Raw genomic sequence first — 22882 nt, 5'->3', positions numbered from 1 at the left:
AACTTGTTGATATCTTGTTGATCACTTGATCACTTACTGATCACTTGTTGATCATTTGTTGATATCTTATTGATCACTTATTGATCACTTGTTTATCACTTGTTAATATCTTGATCACTTGTTGATCACCTGTTGATTTCTTGTTGATCACTTCTTGTTCACTTATTGATCACTTATTGATCACTTGTTCATATCTTGTTGGCCACTTACTGATCACTTGTTGATATCTTGTTGATCATTTATTGATCACTTGTTGATTACTTGTTATGTTGTTTATCACTTGTTGATCACTTACTGATCACTTGTTGATCAGTTGTTGGTAACTTGTTACTCACTTATTGATTACTTGTTGATATGTTGTTGATCACTTGCCACTTGTTAGTCACTTACTGATCATTTGTTGATCACTTACTGATCACTTGTTGATGTCTTGTTGCTCAGTTATTGATCACTTGTTGATATCTTGTTGATCACTTACTGATTGCTTGTGGATCACTTTCTTATCACTTTTTGATCACTTGTCAATCACTTAATCATTTACTGATCACTTGTTGATCACCTGTTGATCATTCATTGATTCCTTGTTGACCAATTATATACTTGTTGATATCTTGTCAATAACTTGATCACTTACTGATCACTTGTTGATCGCTTATTGATCACGTGTTGATATCCTATTGATCACTTGTTGATCACTTACTGATCATTTGTTTATCACTTGATATCTTGTTGATCACTTGTTGATCACTTACTGATGAATTATTGATCACCTGTTGATATCTTGATGATATCTTGTTTAACATTTATTGATCATTTGTTGATATCTTGATCTCTTGTTTATCCCTTACTGATCACTTATTGATCCCTTGTTGATAACTTTTGATCACTTGCTGATCATTGGCTGATCACTTACTGATCACTTGTTGATCACTCGTTGATCACTCATTGATATCGTGTTTATAACTTATTGATCACTTGTTGATTACTTGTTGATATCTTGTTGATTACTTGTTGATCACTTACTGATCACTTGTTGATCACTTATTGATTAGTTGTTCATATCTAGTTGGTCACTTATTGATCACTTATTGATATCTTGTTGATCATGTGTTCCTCACTTTATGATCACTTCTTGATCTCTTTCTGATCACTTGTTGATCAGTTATTGACCACTTCTTGATCATTTTATGATATCTTGTTGCTCACTTATTAATCACTTGTTGATAGCTTGCTGATATCTTGATCACTTACTGATCACTTGTTGATCACTTACTTGTAACTTGTTGATCACTTGTTGATATCTTGTTGATCACTTATTGGTCACTTGTTGATATCTTGTTGATCACCTGCTCACTTGTTGATCACTTGTTATCTTGTTGATCACTTATTGATCACTTGTTGATCACTTGTTGATATCTTGTCAATCGATTGATCACTTACTGATCATTTGTTGATCACTTATTGATATCTTACTGAGCACCAGTTGATCACATTCTGATTAAGTTGTTGATCACTTATTGATCACTTGTTGGTATCTTTTTGATCACTTGTTGATCACTTGTTCATATCTTGATGGTATCTTGTTGATCACTTATTGATCGCTTGTTGATAACTTGTTGAAATCTTGTTGATCACTTGCTGATCACTTACTAATCTTTATTGATCACTTGTTGATATCTTATCGATCACTTGGTCACTTACTGATCACTTGTTGATCAATTATTGATCTCTTGTTGATATCTTCTTGATCACTTATTGATCACTTGTTCATCACTTGTTGATCACTTGTTGATATCCTGTTGATCACTTGTTGATCACTTACTGGTCCCTTGTTGATCACTTGTTGATCTCTTGTTGATATCTTGATGATCACTTTGATCACTTACTGATCGCTTATTGATCACTTGTTCATCACTTGTGGATATCTTGTTGATCACTTTTTAATCTCTTGTTGATCACTTTTTAATCTCTTGTTGATCATTTGTTAATCACTTTTTGATATCTTTTTCATCACTTGTTGATCATTTACTCATCACTTGTTGATTAGTTCTTATCTTGATGATATCTTGTTGATCACTTGTTGAGTACTTTCTGATCACTTGTTAATCACTTGTTGAACCTTTACTGAATATTTTGTTGGTCACTTACTAATCACTTGTTGATATCTTTTTGATCATCTTTTAATCACTTACTGATCACTTGTTGATCACTTATTGGTCACTTGATCATTTATTTATCACTTACTGATCACTTGTTGATTACTTGTTGATATCTTGTTGATCACTTAACTGATCACTTGTTGATCACTTGTTGATATCTTGTTGATCACGTACGATCACTTATTGATCACGTGTTGATATCTTGTTGATCACTTCTTGATCACTTGCTGATCACTTGTTGATATCTTGTCAATCACTTGATCACTTATTGATCACTTGTTGATCACTTATTGATCACTTGTTAATATCTTGTTGATCACTTGTTGATCATTATTTGATCACTTGTTGATATCTTTATCACTTACTGATCACTTGGTGATCACTTGTTCACCACTTACTGATTAATTGTTGATCACTTATTGATTACTTGTTCATCACTTGTTCATATCTTTTTGCTCAGTTATTGATCACTTGTTGATATTTTTATGATCAATTCTTGATCACTTATTGATCATTTGTTGATCACTTGTTGATATCTTGTTGATTACTCACTGATCACTTGTTGATCACTAAATGATCACTTGTTGATATTTTGTTTATCACTTATTGATAACTTGTTGATCACTTACTGTTCACCTGTTGATCACTTATTGACATCTTGTTGATTACTTGTTTATCACTTACTGACTATTTGTTGTTCACTTATTGATCACTTGTTCATCACTTGCTGTTATCTTGTTGATCACTTATTGATCACTTGTTTTCTTGTTGAGATCTTTTTGATCACTTATCGATATGTTGTCGATCACTTGATCACTTACTGATTACTTGTTGATCACTTATTGATCACTTGTTGATATCTTCTTGATCACTTATTGATCACTTGTTGATATGTTGTTGATCACTTGTTGATCACCTGTTGATGTCTTGTTGATCACATCTTAATCACTTATTGATCACTTGTTCATATCATGTTGATCACTTATTGATCACTTGTTGATTACTTGTTGATATCTTGTTGATCACTAGTTGATCACTTACTGATCATGATTTGATCACTTATTGATCAGTTGTTGATATATTGTTGCTCACTTATTGACCACTGCTGATATCTTGCTAATCACTTGTCAATTGTTGTTCGTTTATTGATCACGTGTAGATCACTTACTGATCACTTGTTAACCTTTATGATCACTTGTTGATATCTTGTTGATCACTGGTATGATGAACGTTGTATCTACATAATTTTTTTATATTTGCATACTCTGTTCATGTTTAATATTTATAATACACAATAGTGGCAAGTTTCATTGTATCCCATAGTATGATAAACATTGTATCTACAGTACGTAATTTTTTATATTTACATTTTGCGTTCATACTTAATACTTTGAGTACATAATAGTAGTAAGTTTCTTTGTCTGTTTAGGATGAAAATGTCGGAATCTCATGCTTTTTATATATATATATATATATATATATATATATATATATATATATATATATATATATATATATGATATATATGTATATATATATATATATATATATATATATATATATATATATATATATATATATGATATATGAAACGCACCCTCTATTGACCAGTTGCTACTGTGCAAATTCTTAGGGAGGTCACAACAAAGGATTTCCTGTTGCATTACAGCTTAGTCCTCTCTCTCTCTCTCTCTCTCTCTCTCTCTCTCTCTCTCTCTCTCTCTCTCTCTCTCTCTCTCTCTCTCTCTCTCTCTTTTGTGCCCGCAGAAATAAATAAGTTGTAGTCTTAAATTCATTAAACATAGCAAGTTCAAAATGTACTTGTCTTGTTGCAATCATTTTCAGAGCAACAAAGAGATTTTGTTGCAACAGGAACCCTTCGGCGTTTTGGGGAAATATATATATTTTCACAGTAAATACATTTACAAATATATTTCCCATTGCATATTTCGTTTTCCCATGATGCTTGTGCGCTGTTTAAAAGTAATGTCTCTCATGAATGTCTGTGGCAGTGTTGATAATTTGTTGGTTATTGCAATGATGTCTTTATCATGAGAATTGCATATATGTGTGTATGTATATATATATATATATATATATATATATATATATATATAAATATATATATATATATATATATATATATATATATATATATATATATATATATATATATATATATATAAGTCAAAAGTTCCAGGAAAAATTGTTGAATGATCTTTTTAATGGAATGAAACAACCCAAATACTTGGTAAACAATTATCTGTGATGTAGAATAGACTTGTTACCTCAGTCATCCTGCTTGCTACCGTGGTGAACATCTGCTTCAGAAAAGATTAACCCATGAAAATAAAAATTTTGAGATGAAGCAAACATCAAGTTCCTGAATGCTTGATTGGAAACCAGGGACTGTTGCAACAAGTTTATGGAGCCAACTTCTCCATCTAAATCAGTTGTTTATGATTGGATAAAGTGTTTAATGGTCAGAACCTCAAAGACAAAAGAGATGAAGACCATGGACTGCAAAAATAGAAGAATTGTGGCTTTGAGGAGAAAAAGTGGATAAAGATCGATTACTATCGATTGCATTTTCAATTTTAAATGAAAATCTTGGTTTGAAGAAACTTTCAGCACGTTGGTCCCAAAAGCGTTGGAAGACCAACTGAATCAAAGAGCTGAACTTTCTCTTGCAGTTTTAACGAAGATTGAATCAAATGAATCAGTTTTTGCCTGTTGTTACTGGAGATGAAACTTGGATCCATCAATGTGACCTAGAAAGTAAAATTCAATCAAAGCAATGGTTAGATTCAGCTGCACCAGTGAAGTTCAAAGTGAATGATCTGCCCAGAAGGTTATGGCAACAGTGTTTTGGGACTCCCTGATTTTGATGAACCTTGAAGGACAAAAACAATCACTGGGAACTACTACAAAGGTGTTTTGCAAAAACTGAAGACTGCATTGGCTAAAAACGTCGAGGAAAGTTGCACCTCAGAATTTTGTTCCATCATGATAACGCTCCAGCACATTCATCAAGGGTTGCAAGAGAAGTCCTGGAAAAATTTAGGTGGGAAACTCTTCCACATCCTCCTTATAGTCCTGATCTTGCTCCTTCAGATTTTTTCCTGTTCCCAAAACTCAAGGAACACTTAAGAGGAGTCCAGTTTGAATCTTTGGATGCTCAACATGCAGTTTCAATATCTCTCTAATAGAAAGGCCCCAAATTTCTCCAATAAAGAAGGGTTGCAGAGGTCTTTAAACAGCACTTGAAAAGTGTATAGAGTTAGATGGTAGATATGTAGAAAAATGATGTTTGAATTTCCTTAAATAAAGAATTGAATTTTTCCTGGAACTTTTTGACTTAATGTGAGTATATATGTATATATATATATATATATATATATATATATATATATATATATATATATATATATGTGTGTATGTATGTGTATGTGTGTGTAATTCATATTAATATTTTACAGTATATATATAAGTTTGTCAAATTCTGAGAAACCATTCTTAGGTAATAAGTTACTAAAAAAGTCATGAATGTATTTCACTGTTGTTGAGCCAACTCCTTTATGGAATGAAGTACTGTGTTGAATGTGAATGAAAGCAAAAGCATAGAATAATGGATAAGACGGTCAATGTGGCAGAGGTCAAAAGTGGCTGTTAAAACTGAAAAATTGAAGAGCAAAGATGGTTTGGTCATGTAGGAAAAAAGAAAGAAAGATATTATTATTGTGGGTCTTGAAATCTTTTGGCCTGAGTCTTTGATGCTTTATATGATGTGGTTGGAACCTAGGAGATACTACTACTAGAGAAGAGAGAGCTCTCAGACCCCTTTATAATGAACTTCCCAACCCAATATGTATTAATCTCTCTCTCTGGTTTCCTATCTAATATCTATCTCTCTCTATTTGAAGCTTCTGAAAAATATGTTTTTGGGCAAAGAAATTTATTAATGACAAAATTCCTTTTGAGTCTCCGGTGGGCGGTGACCTGAAACCTATTTGAGTCCTGAGATCAATTTCAGATTTATCTCTCTTATTTTAATATCTCTCAATATCTTTTAGTGATTTAAAAAAAACACACACAGTCACTTTGGATGTATACATTTGACTACTGTATATATGTGGGTGTTTGATGGATATATATATATATATATATATATATATATATATATATATATATATATATATATATATATATATATATATATATGTGTGTGTGTGTATTGTGTGTGTATAAATATAAACTATATATATAAGTTTAAAATTTTCAACCATTGACTACAGTTTTAATCATATTAAGTATAATAACAGCCTAAGCTACTAATAGAAGGTCAGGGTCAATGGGCATCAATGAAATTAATAAAATTTATTATTATTATTATTAATTATTATTATTATTATTATTATATTGTTATTAACAATTATTAAAAAGATTAGTAAAAAAATCTTATAGTTCGAGAGAATCAAACAAATAACATCAACCTAAATCAGAGACAATACAACCATAACTCAAAATGCATAACAGCTTCAACATGATTCAAAAAATAAAACAAAGAAAAACAAAGACTCTCAAATGAAAAAAAACAACTCAGAAAAATAATACAAACCTCTCAAAATCACAAGAAATGGTTTCCAGGATTAAAAAATCTGAAAGTATTTGAAGAAATAAAAATATGTTTTTGGGCAAGAAATTTATTAATGACAAGATACTGCTTTTGATGCCATCACACTTTTGACTTTCTTGAAAGCTTGAACATTTGCAGATTTCTCTGGAACAGATTTTATGTTTGCAATAGGTTGGTGAATTTGGTGTTCAGGGAGGTTTTCTTTGTTGTATACATATGTACTGTATATATGTGGGTGTGTTGTATGGATATATATATATATATATATATATATATATATATATATATATATATATATATATATATATATATATATATATATATATATATATATATATATATATATATAGATGATAGTGTGTAGATGTGATCTTCATAATAGTTCTTTTCCCAATAGTTTAAATTTTTTATTGACTACGGTTTTAATTTTATTAAATAATTTTAATAATAATATAATAATGATAATAATATTATTATTATTATTATTATTATTATTATTATTATTATTAACAAAAAGTTCACTGATTAGTAAAAGAAATGCCCATGAGAGAATCAAACAAATAACATCACAGATAAATCACAAGCTACAATACAACCATAGCTCAAAAATGCATAACCGAAACAGCTTCTACAACACCACAAAAATACAACAAAAATAAACACCCAACATGAAAAAAAAACAACCAGAAAAATAATACAAATCTCAAAACACAAGAAAGACAATACCAGGATAAAAAAAAAAAAATGTTGAAAAGAAATCAAAAAAGAACTGACGGAGAAGTGGACCATGTGTAAGACACTGCTCTTTGATGCCATCACACTTTTGACTTTATTGAAAGCTCTCTCTTTGCTGTATATCTCTGGAGGTGGTAGGTGGGTGGGTGGGTTGGTCGTTTGAATGGGGAGGGGAACATCAAATGGGGTATTGTGTGTGTGTGTGTGTACATATATATACATACATATTATATAGATATATATATATATATATATAGAGATATAAGGATATCAGGAGGAGGGAGGAGAAATAGTATTTTTATTATTAAATTGTTTATTTTACCTGAGATTTTTAATAATAATAATAATAATAATAATAATAATTCTTAATCTCTCTCTCTCTCTCTATCTCATTATTATTATTATGTCTTCTATCTTTCTTACCTTGATGCTGAAAATGGTGGCCTATTGTCTCTCTCTCTCTCTCACTCTCTCTCTCTCTCTCTCTCTCTGAGCTCAGGAACTCTCGTGGTCAAATCTCTATTTTCTTACATTGATGCTGAGGTGGCCTTGAGAGAGAGAGAGAGAGAGAGAGAGAGAGAGAGAGAGAGAGAGGGAGAGAGAGAATCAGCACTCCTTCAAATTAAATTAACCATCTTATCATAACTCAAGAAATGGGAGGTGGCTCTCTCTCTCTGGCTCTCTCTCTTTCTCAGTGTCTTCTATCTTTCTTACCTTGATGCTGAGGTGGCCTGTTCTCTCTCTCTCTCTCTCTCTCTCTCTCTCTCTCTCTCTCTCTCCCTAAATTGTATAATAAAGGAAAAAATATTGAAATAAGTTGGATCTCTGCCCATGTAGGGATTAAAGGAAATGAAGAGGCTGATAAAGCAGCCAAAGAAGCAGTCCACACGACAAGAGCAAATGTAGACATCCCTATTAGTGACTGTATAATATATATAAAAACAATCATTGTAAGTAAATGGAAAAATATATGGAATGAAGAACCTGAAAATAATAAATTAAAACATAAAATCCAGTGTTGGAAAATGGAGTTCGTCATATCAGAGAGAGAGACGCATGCACAAGTAATTCTGGCACGTCTTCGAATAGGCCATACTCGTTCGACACATGGACACTTAATGGACAGTCCATGTGGCCCTCCTCCCGAATGCCCAGATTGCAAAGTGTTGATAAAAATTAAGCATGTACTCTGTGAATGTCCAAAATATAACCTGCAGCGATTATCAAATTTTGGAAATAGATCAATAAAAGAAATTTTGTCGGAATCTTCAACATTTTCAGTAATACCCATTTTAATGTTCATGAGGAGCTGTAACTAAATTGATAAATTATAAAAAGTTAATAATAGAAATATGAAAACCCTTAGGTGTCTAATTATTTAAAAACGATTATATTTCAGGATTTTACTTAATTTATTTTTAATTTTAATATACCTTTTTAGTGAGAATATATGGAAACATAAATATAAATGTATTTATTGTGTGAGTGTGTTCCAGTATGAGATCATGTGCCTTTATGCAGCTTTTAATTTCATTTTCATTCATTCGAGTGACCTATTTGGTCCCAGTGCCAGGCTTCCAGCCTAGACCAGTCATTTCATCCAAATCCTTCGGGCCAGCCGAGCTGATAGTAAGCTCAGTGGTCTGGTTAAACTGTTTTAGTAATTAATTAATTTGGACGACTGTATTAGCAAAATGTTCAAGAATGACCTTAAAGATAAAATTAGACTTAATTACTAGTTAGTTACTTATATATATTCTTTATGCATTTGTATGTTTTAATATTTTTTTAAGAATGTTCATTCTGCAAAAATTGTTATTGTTTACCAAAAGAAGAATATATTAAGCTGTTCTTTTATAAACACATGTAAACAGATTATTCATTCCAAGGTCATTTTCGGTGGTCAGTCTCTTCCCCTGTATAATCCTTTAATTGACTTCTTCCTGGTTCTGAGCTGTTGTGCCTAATCTTTTGTAAAACCTTTCAAATATTTACCTTTGTTTTGGTAGGTCCACTAATTCTTCAACTGCGTTGGATTCCAGGTGCATCTATTCCTTCATAATCCCCATCCTCAATTATATGAGCTTTGTTGTAACCTTACTTTTATATTTCATCAGTCTGCTAGTAAAGGACCGTGAGCCGAAAAGCCTAGCAACCACTGTCGTCAAAAATTACTGCGCAGAATTTCTGTCATCATTAAAACTCTCATGTAGTCGTTTTAAACATTGTTCAGTACTCGTGGGGGAGTCAAATTATTCGTGCTCTGTGTATGCGTCCCTCAGACACGCAATCAATGCTCAGTTTGGAGTGACATGGATGACGCGAAGTTTTTTGATTGACCGTTTTGATATCATGTAATTTGCTCTGTATCCTTAGTAAAGTCTGCATCATGCAACAATAGTTGCATTATTAATTTAGAATAACTTCTCTGATCGCCGTTCTGGTAAGAAAAAATATTTTTGTAATTCAGGGATGGTGGAAAATGTTCTAAAAGCAGCCCTAGATGCGACTATAAAAGCTGATGTCTACCAGCAGTCGCCCTCCTTTCCTATCTAATCCTTATACAGGTAACACTCTGCAAGTGTGATATTAGAGAACTGGTGCACCGGAGAGACGTACGCTGTGGCAAAGTCCGGCGCTACTTCTTAATAGAGTTGTATCTAAGAAACCCTGGAAGTTAGAAAGACACCGAGTGTGTCAGGGGAACAGGTGGTTAGGGAAGGTAGCCTAGAATTCTATTTCCAAGTAAGTAAGTGTTGTTTACTCCAATTTACGAACTTTAGTGAAACTTGCCTGTGTCCAGAAGTGATAAATTGCTGCTAGTTTTGCCTTTGAAACGTTATGTATACGTGTTTACTTTGGCCACGAGGCCAACTTGTTAGTATGGCTGTTGCTAGTTTGTGCTAGTTTCGTTGTTGTTAGATGTAAAGTAAATGTGCACAGCCAGGGCATTAGTAGAGTTTAATTTTTGTAATAAAATTGTAAAAATCCAGCTAGTTTGTGTAATCCAACACCTGAATCTGAGGTTTGTAGTCGTGTCTTTAGAACTGCGCATCCCAGGCCTACAACATCCAGGCTAAGAACCAGAATAATCATACATTGCGCTAAATATTGTCAAAATTTCTTGACAACCTCTCCGTTGCTTCACTTTTCCCTTTTTGGCATTTGTCATATATATATATATATATATATATATATATATATATATATATATATATATATATATATATATATATATATATATATATATATATATATATATGTGTGTCTGTGTGTGTCACTCATACATGCTTGCCTTTCTACTATTCACGTAATATTTGGCTAAATATGTCATCTAATATTGAACTCTATGAATTCAATGTACCTTGGTAATAACTCACACCCAGGGGAATTATAACTAATGAGTATATATCCTGGGGAGATGAAAGGCTTGAATTCAAAGTGTGATTTAATAAATACCAGACAGTGTGAATTCAAGAAAAAACTGAATTACAAAAGAAATTACCATACAGATATAACAGAGGTATAAATTTGTCAAAAGTGATTCATAAAAAATAACAAACAATGCTTATACAAGAAACGCATTGAGTTGGTGATATAAATAACAAGTGGCTGTAGCAGACACAATTCTGAAACCAGGGTTTGATCATGAAAATTTGATCATTTGTGAAAGAAAGAAACAAAATGCCAGAACACTTGGACACTATCAAAAGTGATCACACAGAACAAATACTGTTTAAATAGTTTTCAGTTTTATATATAATTTATGAAAAATATGAGTCCAGTGTTGATGCCAGTTGCAAAAATTGATCACTCTTCAATTGAGAGTCCCTTGAAGATCCAGCAGTTACATCAGTCCTTGAGTCATTCAGGTGACAAAACTAGTAATAGTTTAAAGGGAAAGTGTTTGTATCATTCAGAGTATTTTGTAACTGATACATGAGCACCCTTTTGCAGAGCAGGTCTTGGGGTCAATCCAGTCTCTGTGCGGTGAGGCATGTGTGTAAGTTTCAGGTGGTTCCGAATCTTTGCATAATTCAGCCATGAAGGGTCCTCCAGTATCACTCTGGGGAAAATAAGAAACTGAATCATTGTGAATTCTGTGATACTTGATACACTTTATCATTACTATTGCCAGTAGGTTGCTAAAACCTCTTTCACAGACTGTTGAATTCAACCTGGAATTCAAAGGAACAGAGAAATCAGGTGACAAGTTTAGATTTAAGCTAAATTTAGTATGTCATCATTCACATTTTCATTATCAACCATATCATTAATTTATATATTTCACCTTCATTACAGCGCAGAATAATCTTGATGGGTTCCGGCGCTTGGTCTTCAAGACCTAAATTTCATAATCAATCAATCAAAGAGAAATGGCAGCAAATATTTATCATGAAAACTTGCCAGAAGTCAAATTATAGTAGGCTTACTTGTCGAAGCGAATTTATAAATATTTGATGCAGTGATCAATTAAGGCAAAGGAGCCGTGGTTCAAAAGAAAAATGTCATCCAGCTATCAGAAAAAAAAAATTTAATAAAAATTCCTTTGATACCCAAAACATGTTTTTACCATTGCAGGATTTGTTGCCCATTCATCACTTCCCGATTTCAGTGTGTCTGTAGATTCCTGAATATGTTTATCTAGAACATGTCTAAGGTGATTTATCTTTCAGGGGAGACTGATTAGTTTTCCGAGTTATCAGCATTCCAGTTCAGAACTCAACATAATAACTCTGTTGAGCGAACACTTAGGATCTTTTCATTAATTGTAATGTCACTAGAGGTGCACACCTATTATTCAAGTTTATTCTGTTATTACCTTCTTCAGTACCCACGTTTCCTTAGCTACATGAAGAATGACTCTTTTTATGGGCAGGTCTCTCCCATGAAGACAATGACATCTTTCCTAGGAAAGTTTCACTTCTGCATTACGGCTTTGGTGACTACATATCTTAATCAGCAGGAATAACAGGAAAGAGATTCAGCTTTTGCCAAACTCTAGAGAGAATAGGAGACAATGAACACCCAAGAAAACAGGAATGAAGGAAGAAGTCAAATAAAAAATCTCTGATGGCCTTAAAAAACAGTTCCCTTATGAAAACGTTTGAATGGAAAGAGACACATTAAGATACAACTGCTCACTTTTAGGTGCCGATGACTGCGTCGTGGTTGATACACGTTTGGTTGTTGAAGGTGAAGGCATCGTTGTTACAAGTGTAGTCGCAGTTGTAGTCGTAGGAGTTGGGGTAGTTGTTGCAGATGTAGTCATAGGAGTTGCAATTGTAGCTGTAGGAGTTGGGGTAGTTGTTACAGGTGTAGATGTAGGAGTTGGGGTGGATGTTACAGGTGTAGTATTAGGAGTTAGAGTGGTTGTTAAAAGTGTAGTTGTGGAAGGTGAAGTGGGAGTTGGGGTGGTTGTAGATGTGGTTGTTTAAATTAAACTTGAAGTGGGAGTTGAGGTGGTTGTTGTAGATGTGGTTGTGGAAATTGAAGTTGAAGTGGGAGTTTAGGGGCGGGTGGTTATGAAGTTGAAGTTAAAGTGGATGTTGTAGGTGTAGTAGGGGAAGTTGAAGTTGAAGTGGGAGTTGAGGTGGTTGTTGTAGGTGTGGTTGTGGAAGTTGGAATTGAAGTGGGAGTTGAGGTGGTTGTGGAAGTTGAAGAGGGAGTTGAGGTGGTTGTTCTAGGTGTGGTTGTGGAAGTTTAAGTTGAAGTGGGAGTTGAGGTGGTTGTGGAGGTTGAAGTGGGAGTTGAGGTGGTTGTGAAAGTTGAATTTGAAGTGGGAGTTGAGGTGGTTGTTGTAGGTGTGGTTGTGGAAGTTGAAGTGGGAGTTGAGGTGGTTGTGGAAGTTGAAGTTGAAGTGGGAGTTGAGGTGGTTGTTGTAGGTGTGGTTGTGGAAGTTGAAGTTGAAGTGGGAATTGGGGTGGTTGTGGAAGTTGAAGTTGAAGTGGGAATTGAGATGGTTGTGGAAGTTGAAGTTGAAGTGGGACTTAAGGTGGTGGTTGTAGTTGTGGTTATGGAAGTTGAAGTGGGAGTTGAGGTGGTGGTTGTTGGTGGGAGTTGAGTGGTTGTTGAAGTTGAAGTTAAAGTGGGAGTTGAGGTGGTTGTTTGTTGAGGTGTGGTTGTTGAAGTTGAAGGTGGTTGTGGAAGTTGAGGTTGGTTGTTGAGTTGTAGGTGTGGTTGTTGAAGTTGAAGTGGGGTTGAGGTGGTTGTGGTGGGGTTGTGGAAGTTGAAGTGGGGAGTTGAGGTGGTTGTTGAAGTTGAGGGGGTTGGTTTGTTGAAGTTGAAGTGGGAGTTGAGGGAGTTGAGGTGGTTGTTGTAGATTGTGGTTGAAGTTGAGTGGGAGTTGAGGTGGTTGTGGAATGTGGTTGTGGAAGTTGAAGTGGGAGTTGAGGTGGTTGTGGTGTTGAGGTGGGAGTTGGTGGTGTTAAAGGAAGTTGGAGTTGAAGTGGGAGTTGAGGTGGTTATGGAAGTTGAAGAGGGGGTTGAGGTGGTTGTTGTAGGTGTGGTTGTTGAAGTTGAAGTGGGAGTTGAGATGGTTGTGGAAGTTGAAGCTAAAGTGGGAGTTGAGATGGTTGTGGAGGTTGTGGAAGTTGAAGTTGAAGTGGGAGTTGAGTGGTTGTGGAGGTGGTTGTTGTAGGTGTGGTTGTGGAAGGTTGAAGTTGGAGTTGATGGGGTTGTTGTTGTAGGTGTGGTTGTGGAAGTTGAAGTTGAAGTGGGGAGTTGAGATGGTTGTGGAAGTTGAGTTGAGTGGTTGTGGAAGTTGAAGTTGAAGTGGGAGTTGAGGTGGTTGTGGAGTTGTTGAGAGGTGGTTGTGGAGTTGGTTGAAGTGGGGTTGGGGTGGTTGTGGAAGTTGAGGTTGTTGAGTTGTTGAAGTTGGGAGTTGAGGTTTGTTGTTGTAGGTGTAGTTGTGGAGTTAAAAGTTTGAGTGGTGGGAGTTGAGTTGAAGGAAGTTGGTGGAGTTGAGGTGGTTGTGGAAGTTAAAGTTGTGGGGTTGAGGTGGTTGTGGAAGTTGAAGTTGGAGTTGGGGTTGTTGTTGTAGGTGGTTGTGGAAGTTGAAGTTGAAGTGGGGTTGAGTGGTTGTTGTAGGTGTGGTTGTGGAAGTTAAAGTGGGTTGTTGTTGTGGTTGTGGAAGTTGAAGTTGGAGTTGGTTGTTGTTGTGTGGTTGTGGGAGTTGAGTTGTTGTAGGTGTGGTTGTGGAAGTTGAAGTGGGGAGTTGTGGTGGTTGTGGAAGTTGAAGCTGAAGTGGGAGTTAAGAGTTGTTGTAGTAGTGTGGTTGTGGAAGTGGGAGTTGAGGTTGAGGTGTGGTTGTGGAAGTTGAAGTTGAAGAGTGAGTGAGTTGAGGTGGGTTGTGGAAGTTGAAGTTGTAGTGTGAGTTGAGGTGGTTGTGGAAGTTGAGGTGGGTGTTGTAGGTGAGGTTGTTGAAGTTGAAGTGGGAGTTGAGGTGGTTGTGGAAGTTAAAGTTGAAGTGGGAGTTAAGGTGGTTGTTGTAGGTGTGGTTGTGGAAGTTGAGGTGGTTGTGGAAGTGGGAGTTGAGGTGGTTGTTGTTGGTGTGGTTGTGGAGTTGAGTTGAGTGGGAGTTGTGGTTGTGGAAGTTAAGTTGAAGTGGGAGTTGAGGTGGTTGTTGTAGGTGTGGTTGTGGAAGTGGGTGTGTGGTTGTTGAAGTTGAAGTGGGTTGAAGTGGTTGTGGAAGCTGAGTTGAGTTTGAGGTGTGTTGTGGAAGTTGAAGTTGAAGTGGGAGTTGAGAGTGGTTGTGGTTGTTGTTGTGGAGTTGAGTGGGAGTTGAGGTGGTTGTTGAGGTGTGGTTGTGGTTAAAGAAGTTGAAGTTGAAGTTGGTGAGTTGAGGTGGTTGTTGAAGTTGGTTGAAGTTGGGAGTTGAGGTGGTTGTTGTAGTTGGTTGTGGAAGTTGAAGTTGTGGAAGTGGGAGTTGGGTTGAGTGTGGTTGTGGAAGTTGAAAGTTGAAGTGGGAGTTGAGTTGTTGTTGTTGTAGGTGGTTGTGGAGTTGAAGTTTGAAGTGGGAGTTGAGGTGGTTGTTGTAGGTGTGGTTGTGGAAGTTGAAGTTGGTTGTTGTGTGGTTGTGGAAGTTGAAGTTGAAGTGGGAGTTGAGGTGGTTGTGGAAGTTGAAGTTGGTGGGGTTGTGGTTGTTGAGTTGAAGTTGGGAGTTGAGGTGGTTGTGGAAGTTGAAGTGGGAGTTGAGGTGGTTGTTGTTGTGGTTGTGGTTGTGGAAGTTGTTGTTGAGGTGGGGAAGATGTTGGAGTGGGAGAGGGTTGTTGTGGGGTTGAGGTGGTTGTGGAAGTTGAAGTTGAAGTGGGAGTTGAGGTGGTTGTGGTGTTGTGGTGAAGGGTTGTTGTAGTTTGTTGTTGAGGTTGAGTTGAAGTGGGAGTTGATGTTAAAGTGGGTGTGGTTGTGGTTGTTGAAGTTGAAGTGGGAGTTGAGGTGGTTGTGGAAGTTGAAGTGGAGTTGAGGTGGTTGTTGTTGGTGTGGTTGTGAAGTGGGAGTTGAGGTGGTTGTGGAAGTTGAAGTTAAAGCTTGAAGTGGGAGTTGAGGTGGTTGTTGAAGTTGAAGTTGTGAAGTTGTGGAAGTTGAAGGTGGTTGAGTGGTGTTGTAGGTGTGGTTGTGGAAGTTGAAGTTGAAGTGGGAGTTGAGGTGGTTGTTGTAGGTGTGGTTGTTGAAGTGGAAGTTGTGGTTGTGGGAGTTTGAAGGTGGTTGTTGAGGTGGTTGTTGTAGGTGTGGAGGTTGTGGTTGTGGAAGTTGAAGTGGGAGTTGAGGTGGTTGTGGAAGTTGAAGTGGGAGCTGAGGTGGTTGTTGTAGGTGTGGTTGTGGAAGTTGAAGTGGTTGTTGGAGGTTGAGGTGGTTGTGGAAGTTGAAGTGGGAGTTGAAGTTAAGGAGTGGGAGTTGAGGTGGTTGTTGTAGGTGTGGTTGTTGAAGTTGAAGTGGGAGTTGAGGTGGTTGTGAAGTTGTTGAGGTGGTTGTTGTGGTGTGAGGTTGTGGAAGTTGAAGGGTTAAGTTGAAGTGGGAGTTGAAGTGGTTGTGGAGTTGAGGAGTGGTGGTTGTTGTTGGGTGTGGTTGTGGAAGTTGAAGTTGATTTGAAGTGGGAGTTGAGGTGGTTGTGGAAGTTGGAAGTTGAAGTTGAAGTTGAAGGTGGTTGTGGAGTTGTTGAGGTGGTTGTTGTAGTGTGGTTGTGAAGTTGAAGTTGAGTGGGAGTTGAGGTGTGGAAGTTGTGGTTGAAAGTTGAAGTGGGAGTTGAGTTGGTTGTTGTAGGTGTGGTTGTGGAAGTTGAAGTTGTGGGGTTAAGTGGTTGTGGAGTTGAAGTTGAAGTGGGAGTTGAGGGTGTGGTTGTAAGTGTTAAGTGGAAGTTGAAGTTGAAGTGGGAGTTGAGGTGGTTGTTGTAGTTGAAGTTGTGAAGTTGAAGGTTGAAGTGGGAGTTGTAGGTGTAGTTGTGGAAGTTGAAGTTGAAGTGGGAGTTGAGGTGGTTGTGGAAGTTGAAGTTGAAGTGGGAGTTGAGGTGGTTGTGGAAGTTGAAGTTGAAGTGGGAGTTGAGGTGGTTGTGGAAGTTGAAGTTGAAGTGGGATTGTTGAAGATTGAAGTGGGAGTTAGGTGGTTGTTGGGAGTTGAAGTTGTTGGGAGTTGGTTGTTGAAGTTGAAGTGAGGTTGAGGTGGTTGTTGAAGTTGAAGTGGGAGTTGAGGTGGTTGTTGTAGGTGTGGTTGTGGAAGTTGAAGTTGAAGTGGGAGTTGAGGTGGTTGTGGAAGTTGAAGTGGGAGTTGAGGTGGTTGTTGTAGGTGTGGTTGTGGAAGTTGAAGTGGGAGTTGAGGTGGTTGTTGAGGTTGGTTGTGGGAGTTGAAGTGGGAGTTGGGGGTGGTTGTGTGGGAGTTGAGGTGGTTGAGGAAGTTGTGGGAAGGTGGTTGTGGAATTGAGTTGAAGTGGGTTGAGGTGGTTGTTGGTGTGGAAGTTGAAGTGGGAGTTGAGGTGGTTGTGGAAGTTGAAGTTGGTTGAGGTGTTGGTGTGTGGTTTAGTTGTGTTGAAGTGGGAGTTGAGGTGGTTGTGGAAGTTGAAGAAGTGGGGTTGAGGTGTGTTGTTGAACTTGAAGTTGAAGTGGTTGTGGTTGTGGAAGTTGAAGTTGAAGGTGGTTGTGGAGTTGAAGTTGTGGTGTGGTTGTGGGTGGTTGTGTGGAGTTAAGGTGGAAAAGGAGTTGAAGGGTGGTTGTTGTAGGTGTGGTTGTGGTTGAGTGGGAGTTGTGGTTGTGGAAGTTGAAGTGAAGTGGGAGTTGAGGTGGTTGTTTGTGTGGTGTGGTTGTAGAAGTTAAAAGGAGTTGAGGTGGTTGTGGAAGTTGTCGTTGAAGTGGGAGTTGAGGTGGTTGTGGAAGTGGGTTGGTTGTGGAAGTGGGAACTGGGTGGTTGTGGAGTTGAAGTTGAAGTGGAGTTGAGGTGGTTGTGGTGGTTGAATTGGGAGTTGAGGTGGTTGTTGAAGTGGGAGTTGAGGTGGTTGTGGAGTGTGGAAGTTGGTGGTTGTGGGAGTTGAGGTGGTTGTGGAAGTTGAAGTTGAAGTGGGAGTTGAGGTGGTTGTTGCAGTTGACATTGAAGTGGGAGTTGAGGTGGTTGTGGAAGTTGAGTGGAGTGAGGTGGTTGTTGTGGTGGTTGTGGAAGTTGAAGTGGGAGTTGAGGTGGTTGTTGGTGAGGTGTGTGGTTGAAGTTGAAGTGGGAGTGAGGTGGTTGTTGTAGGTTGTTTAGGTGGTTGTTGTAGGTGTGAAGTTGAAGTTGAAGTGGGAGTTGAGGTGGTTGTGGAAGTTGAAGTGGAAGTTGAGGTTGGATGTTGGGAAGTTGAAGTGGAAGTTGAGGTGGTTGTGGAAGTTGAAGTTGAAGTGGGAGTTGAGGTGGTTGTGGTGTGGTTGTGGAAGTTGAAGTGATGTGGTTGAGGTTGTTGTTGTGAGGTGTGGTTGTGGAAGTTGGTCAAAGTTGAATTGGTTGTTGTAGGTGGTTGTTGGATGGTTGGTTGGTGTGGTGTGGAAGTTGAAGTTGGAGTAGTTGAAGTGGGTCAGTTGAAAATGGTGGTTGTTGAAGGTGTGAAATGGAAGTTGAAGTGGTTGTTGTAGTGTGGTTGTGGAAGTTGAAGTGGGTGGTTGTTGAGGTGGTTGTGGAAGTTGAAGTTGGAGTTGAGTGGTTGTTGTGGTGTGGTTGTGGAAGTTGGAGTGGTTAGTTATAGGGTAGTGGAGTTGAAGTTGGAGTGGTTGTTGTAGGTGTGGTTGTGGAAAGTTGAAGTGGGTAGTTGTGGTGGTTGTGGAAGTTGGAGTTGAGGTGGTTGTGGTGTGGAAGTTGAAGTGGGAGTTGAGGTGGTTGTTGGTGGTAAGTTGAAGTTGGAGTTGTTGGAGTTGAGGTGGGTGTTGTAGGTGTGGTTGTGGAAGTTGAAGTTGAAGTTGTTGGGGTTGTTGTGGAAGGTGAAGTGGAGTTGAGGTGGTTGATGTTGTCGTGGAAGTTGAAGTTGGAGTTGTTGTTGTAGGTGTGGTTGTGGAAGTTGAAGTTGGAGTGGAGTTGTAGATAGTGTGGTCGTGGAAGTTGTTGAAGTGGTTGTGGAAGTTAAGTTGAAGTGGTGGGAGTTGAGTTGTGTTGTTGTGTGTGGTCGTGGAAGTTGAAGTTGAAGTGTTGTTGTTGTAGGTGTAGTTGTGAAGTTAAAAGGAGTTGAAGTGGTTTGTTGTAGGTGTGTTAGGTTGTTGAAGTTGGGTGGTTGTTGTTGGTGGGTCGTGGAGTTGAGTGGTGGTTGAAGTGTGGTGTGGAAGTCAAGGGTTGTTGTAGGTGTGGTGTTGAAGTTGAAGTTGGTGAGCTGTTGTGGTGTGGTCGTTGAAGTTGAAGTGGTTGTTGTGGTGTGAGAGTTGAAGTTGAAGTGGTTGTTGTAGGTGTGTTGTGGATGTTGAAGTTGAAGTTGAAGGTGTGGTCGTGGAAGTTGAGTGGTTGTTGTAGGTGTGGTCGTGGAAGTTGAAGTTGAAGTGGTTGTTGTTGTAGGTGGGACGTTGAAGTTGTTCGTTGTGGGGTGTGGTCGTGGAAGTTGAAGTTGAGTGGTTGTGGTGGTGGAAGTTGAAGTTGAAGTGGGTTGTAGTTGGAGGTGGTTGTGTAAGTGTGGACATTGAAGTGGGGTTGTTGTAGGTGTGGTTGGTGGTTGTTGTTGAAGTGGTTGTTGTAGGTGTGGTTGTTGTGTTGAAGTTTTGAAGTTGGTCGTGGTTATGAAGGTGTTGAAGGTTGAGTTGGGTGGTTGTGGTGTGGTGTGGGCGTTGAAGTTGGGTGGTTGTTTGTGGGTGTGGTCGTTGAGTTGAAGTTGGAGTGGTTGTTGTTGGTGTGGTGTGGAAGTTGAAGTTGAAGTGGTTGAGTTGTGGTGTGGGTGAAGTTGTGGTTGTTGTAGGTGTGGTCGTGGAGTTGAAGTTGAAGTGGTTGTTGTAGGTGTGGTTGTGGAAGTCAGAAGTTGGAGTGGTTGAGGTGGTTGTGGATGTTGAAGTTGGAGTGGGAGTTGTAGGTGTGGTCATGGAGTTGAAGGTTGTTGTTGTTGTGTTGAAGTTGAAGTGGTTGTTGGTGGTAGTTGTGGAGTTGAAGTTGGAGTTGTTGTAGTGTGGTCGTGGAAGTTGAAGTTGGAGTGGTTGTTGTGGTGGAAGTTGAAGTTGGAGTGGTTGTTGTAGGTGTGGTGTGGAAGTTGAAGTGGTTGTTGTAGTGTGGTTGTGTTGAAGTTGAAGTTGAAGTGTGGTTGAAGTTGTTGGGTGTGGTCGTGGAAGTTGAAGTTGGAGTGGTTGTTGTAGGTGTGGTCGTCAGAAGTTGAAGTGGTTGTTGTAGGTGTGGTGGTGGAAGTTGAAGTTGGAGTGGTTGTTGTAGGTGTGTTCGTGTTGGAAGTGGTTGTTGTAGGTGTGAAGTTGGTTTGTTGTAGGTGTGGTCGTGGACGTTGAAGTTGGAGTGGTTGTTGTAGGTGTGGTAGTGGAAGTTGAAGTGGTTGGTTGTTGGTGTGGTGTGGAAGGTGAAGTTGAAGTGGTTGTTGTAGGTGGTGTGGTGGAAGTTGAAGTTGGAAGTGGTTGTTGTAGGTGTGGTCGTGGAAGTTGAAGTGGTTAGTGTGGGTGAAGTTGTCAGGAAGTGGTTGTTGTTAGGTGTGGTCGTGGACGTCGAAGTTGTGGTTGTTGTAGGTGTGGTGTGAAGTTTGAAGTGGTTGTTGTAGGTGTGTGGTAGTTGAAGTTGAAGTGGTTAGTTGTAGGTGTGGAAGTTTGGAGTGGTTGTTGTAGGTGTGGTCGTGGAAGTGTTGAGTGGTTGTTGTAGGTGTGGTCGTTCGAAGTTGTGGTTGTTGTAGGTGTGGTCGTTGAAGTTGAAGTTGAAGTGGTTGTTGTAGGTGTGGAAGTCAGAAGTTGGAGTGGTTGTTGTAGGTGTGGTGTTGGAAGTTTGAAGTGGTTGTTGTAGGTGTGGTTGGACATTTGAAGGTGGAGTGGTTGTTGTGGTGTGGTCGTGGAAGTTGAAGTTGGAGTGGTTGTTGTAGGTGTGGTCGTGGAAGTTGAAGTTGGTGGTTTGTTGTGGGTGTAACTTGGAGTCGTTGTTGTAGGTGTGGTCGTGGTTGAAGTTGAAGTGGTTGTTGTAGGTGTGGTCGTTGAAGTTGTTGAAGTGGTTTGTTGTAGGTGTGGTGTGGAAGTTGAAGTTGAAGTGGTTGTTGTAGGTGTGGTCGTGGAGTTGAAGTTGGAGTGGTTGTTGTAGGTGTGGAGTGTCAAAGTTGAAGTGGTTGTTGTAGGTGTGGTTGTTGTTGTGTAGGTGTGGAAGTTGAAGTTGTGTGGTTGTTGTAGGTGTGGTGGTGGAAGTTGAAGTTGGGTGGTTGTTGTAGGTGTGGTCGTGAAGTGAAGTTGGGTGGTTGTTGTTGTAGGTGTGGTCGTGGAGTCGAAGTTGGAGTGGTTGTTGTAGGTGTGGTCGTGGAAGTTGAAGTGGTTGTTGTTGTGTGGTCGTGGAGTCGTTGAAGTGGTTGTTGTAGGTGTGGTGTGGAAGTTGAAGTTGAAGTGGTTGTTGTAGGTGTGGTCGTGGAAGTAAAGTTGAAGTGGTTGTTGTAGGTGTAGGTGTGGACGTTGAGTTGGAGTTGTGGTCGTGGTTGAAGTGGTTGTTGTAGGTGTGGTCGTGGAAGTTGAAGTTGGAGTGGTTGTTGTAGGTGTGGAAGTTGAAGTTGAAGTGGTTGTTGTAGGTGTGGTCGTGGAAGTTGAAGTTGGAGTGGTTGTTGTAGGTGTGGTCGTGGAAGTTGAAGTTGAAGTGGTTGTTGTAGGTGTGGTCGTGGAAGTTGAAGTTGGAAGTGGTTGTTGTAGGTGTGGTCGTGAACGTTGAAGTTGAGTGGTTGTTGTGTGGTCGTGGAAGTTGAAGTTGAAGTGGTTGTTGTAGGTGTGGAAGTCAAGAAGTTGAAGTGGTTGTTGTAGGTGTAGTCGTGGAAGTTGAAGTTGAGTGGTTGTTGTAGGTGTGGTCGTGGAAGTTGAGGTTGGAGTGGATTGTTGTAGTTGTGGTCATTGAGTTGAAGTTGAAGTGGTTGTTGTAGGTGTGGTCGTGGAAGAAGTTGAAGTGGTTGTTGTAGGTGTGGTCGTGGAGTCGAAGTTGAAGTGGTTGTTGTTGTGGTGGTGTGGTGTGGACATTGAAGTTGGAGTCGTTGTTGTAGGTGTGGTCGTTGGAGGTTGAAGTTGGTGGTTGTTGTGTGTGTTGTTGTAGGTGTGGTGGTGGAAGTTGAAGTTGGAGTGGTTGTTGTAGGTGTGGTGTGGATGTTGAAGTTGGAGTGGTTGTTGTAGGTGTGGTCGTGGAAGTCGTTGAGTGGTTGTTGTGGGTTGGAAGTTGAAGTTGAGTGGTTGTTGTAGGTGTGGTGGTTTTTGCCAGGAAGTTGAAGTTGAAGTGGTTGTTGTAGGTGTGGTCGTGGAAGTTGAAGTTGAAGTTGTTGTTGTTGTGGTAGTGGAAGTTGAAGTGGTTGTTGTAGTGTGTCGTGAAGTTGAAGAAGTGGTTGTTGTAGGTGTGGTCGTGGAAGTTGAAGTGGTTTTTGTAGGTGTGGTTGGGAAGTTGAAGTTGGAGTGGTTGTTGTAGGTGTGGTTGTGGAAGTTGAAGTTGAAGTGGTTGTTGTAGGTGTAGTAGTTGAAGTTGGAGTGGTTGTTGTAGGTGTAGTTGTGGAAGTTGAAGTTGAAGTAGTTGTTGTAGGTGTGGTCGTGGAAGTTGAAGTTGGAGTGGTTGTTGTAGGTGTGGTCGTCGAAGTTGAAGTGGTTGTTGTAGGTGTGGTGTGGAAGTTGAAGTTGAAGTGGTTGTTGTAGGTGTGGTCGTGGAAGTTGAAGTTGAAGTGGTTGTTGTAGGTGTAGTAGTTGAAGTTGGAGTGGTTGTTGTAGGTGGTGTG

The 22882-nt window shown here is 38.8% G+C and overlaps 3 protein-coding genes across 3 annotated transcripts; 2 read left to right on the top strand and 1 right to left on the bottom strand.

Annotated features, from left to right (window-relative positions):
* The first annotated feature begins 11305 nt into the window (after positions 1-11305).
* LOC136856000 (uncharacterized) lies at positions 11306-18434 on the top strand. The gene is made up of 11 exons (XM_067133550.1): positions 11306-11402; positions 12682-12927; positions 13416-13570; positions 13853-14134; positions 14719-14860; positions 14943-15067; positions 15521-15769; positions 16937-17127; positions 17545-17689; positions 17828-17955; positions 18272-18434. Exons 1-11 carry the CDS (start codon positions 11306-11308, stop codon positions 18432-18434), a joined length of 1923 nt encoding a protein of 640 aa, XP_066989651.1.
* An 867-nt stretch (positions 18435-19301) lies between these two features.
* LOC136855999 (dual specificity protein kinase shkD-like) lies at positions 19302-20039 on the bottom strand. Its single transcript, XM_067133549.1, has 2 exons — positions 19532-20039; positions 19302-19345 (listed from the first exon to the last, which is right to left on the bottom strand). The coding sequence occupies exons 1-2, from the start codon at positions 20037-20039 to the stop codon at positions 19302-19304; spliced, it is 552 nt and encodes a 183-aa protein (XP_066989650.1).
* On the top strand, positions 20038-22581 carry LOC136855998 (uncharacterized). Its single transcript, XM_067133548.1, has 7 exons — positions 20038-20088; positions 20307-20420; positions 20543-20686; positions 20812-20896; positions 21089-21233; positions 22169-22253; positions 22381-22581. Exons 1-7 carry the CDS (start codon positions 20038-20040, stop codon positions 22579-22581), a joined length of 825 nt encoding a protein of 274 aa, XP_066989649.1.
* Positions 22582-22882: the final 301 nt, after the last annotated feature.

This window comes from Macrobrachium rosenbergii, chromosome 34 (assembly GCF_040412425.1).
Source record: "Macrobrachium rosenbergii isolate ZJJX-2024 chromosome 34, ASM4041242v1, whole genome shotgun sequence".
Classification (NCBI taxonomy): domain Eukaryota; kingdom Metazoa; phylum Arthropoda; class Malacostraca; order Decapoda; family Palaemonidae; genus Macrobrachium; species Macrobrachium rosenbergii.
The sequence above is the reverse complement of the archived record's forward strand: the minus strand, read 5'-3'. Positions and strand labels throughout refer to the sequence as shown.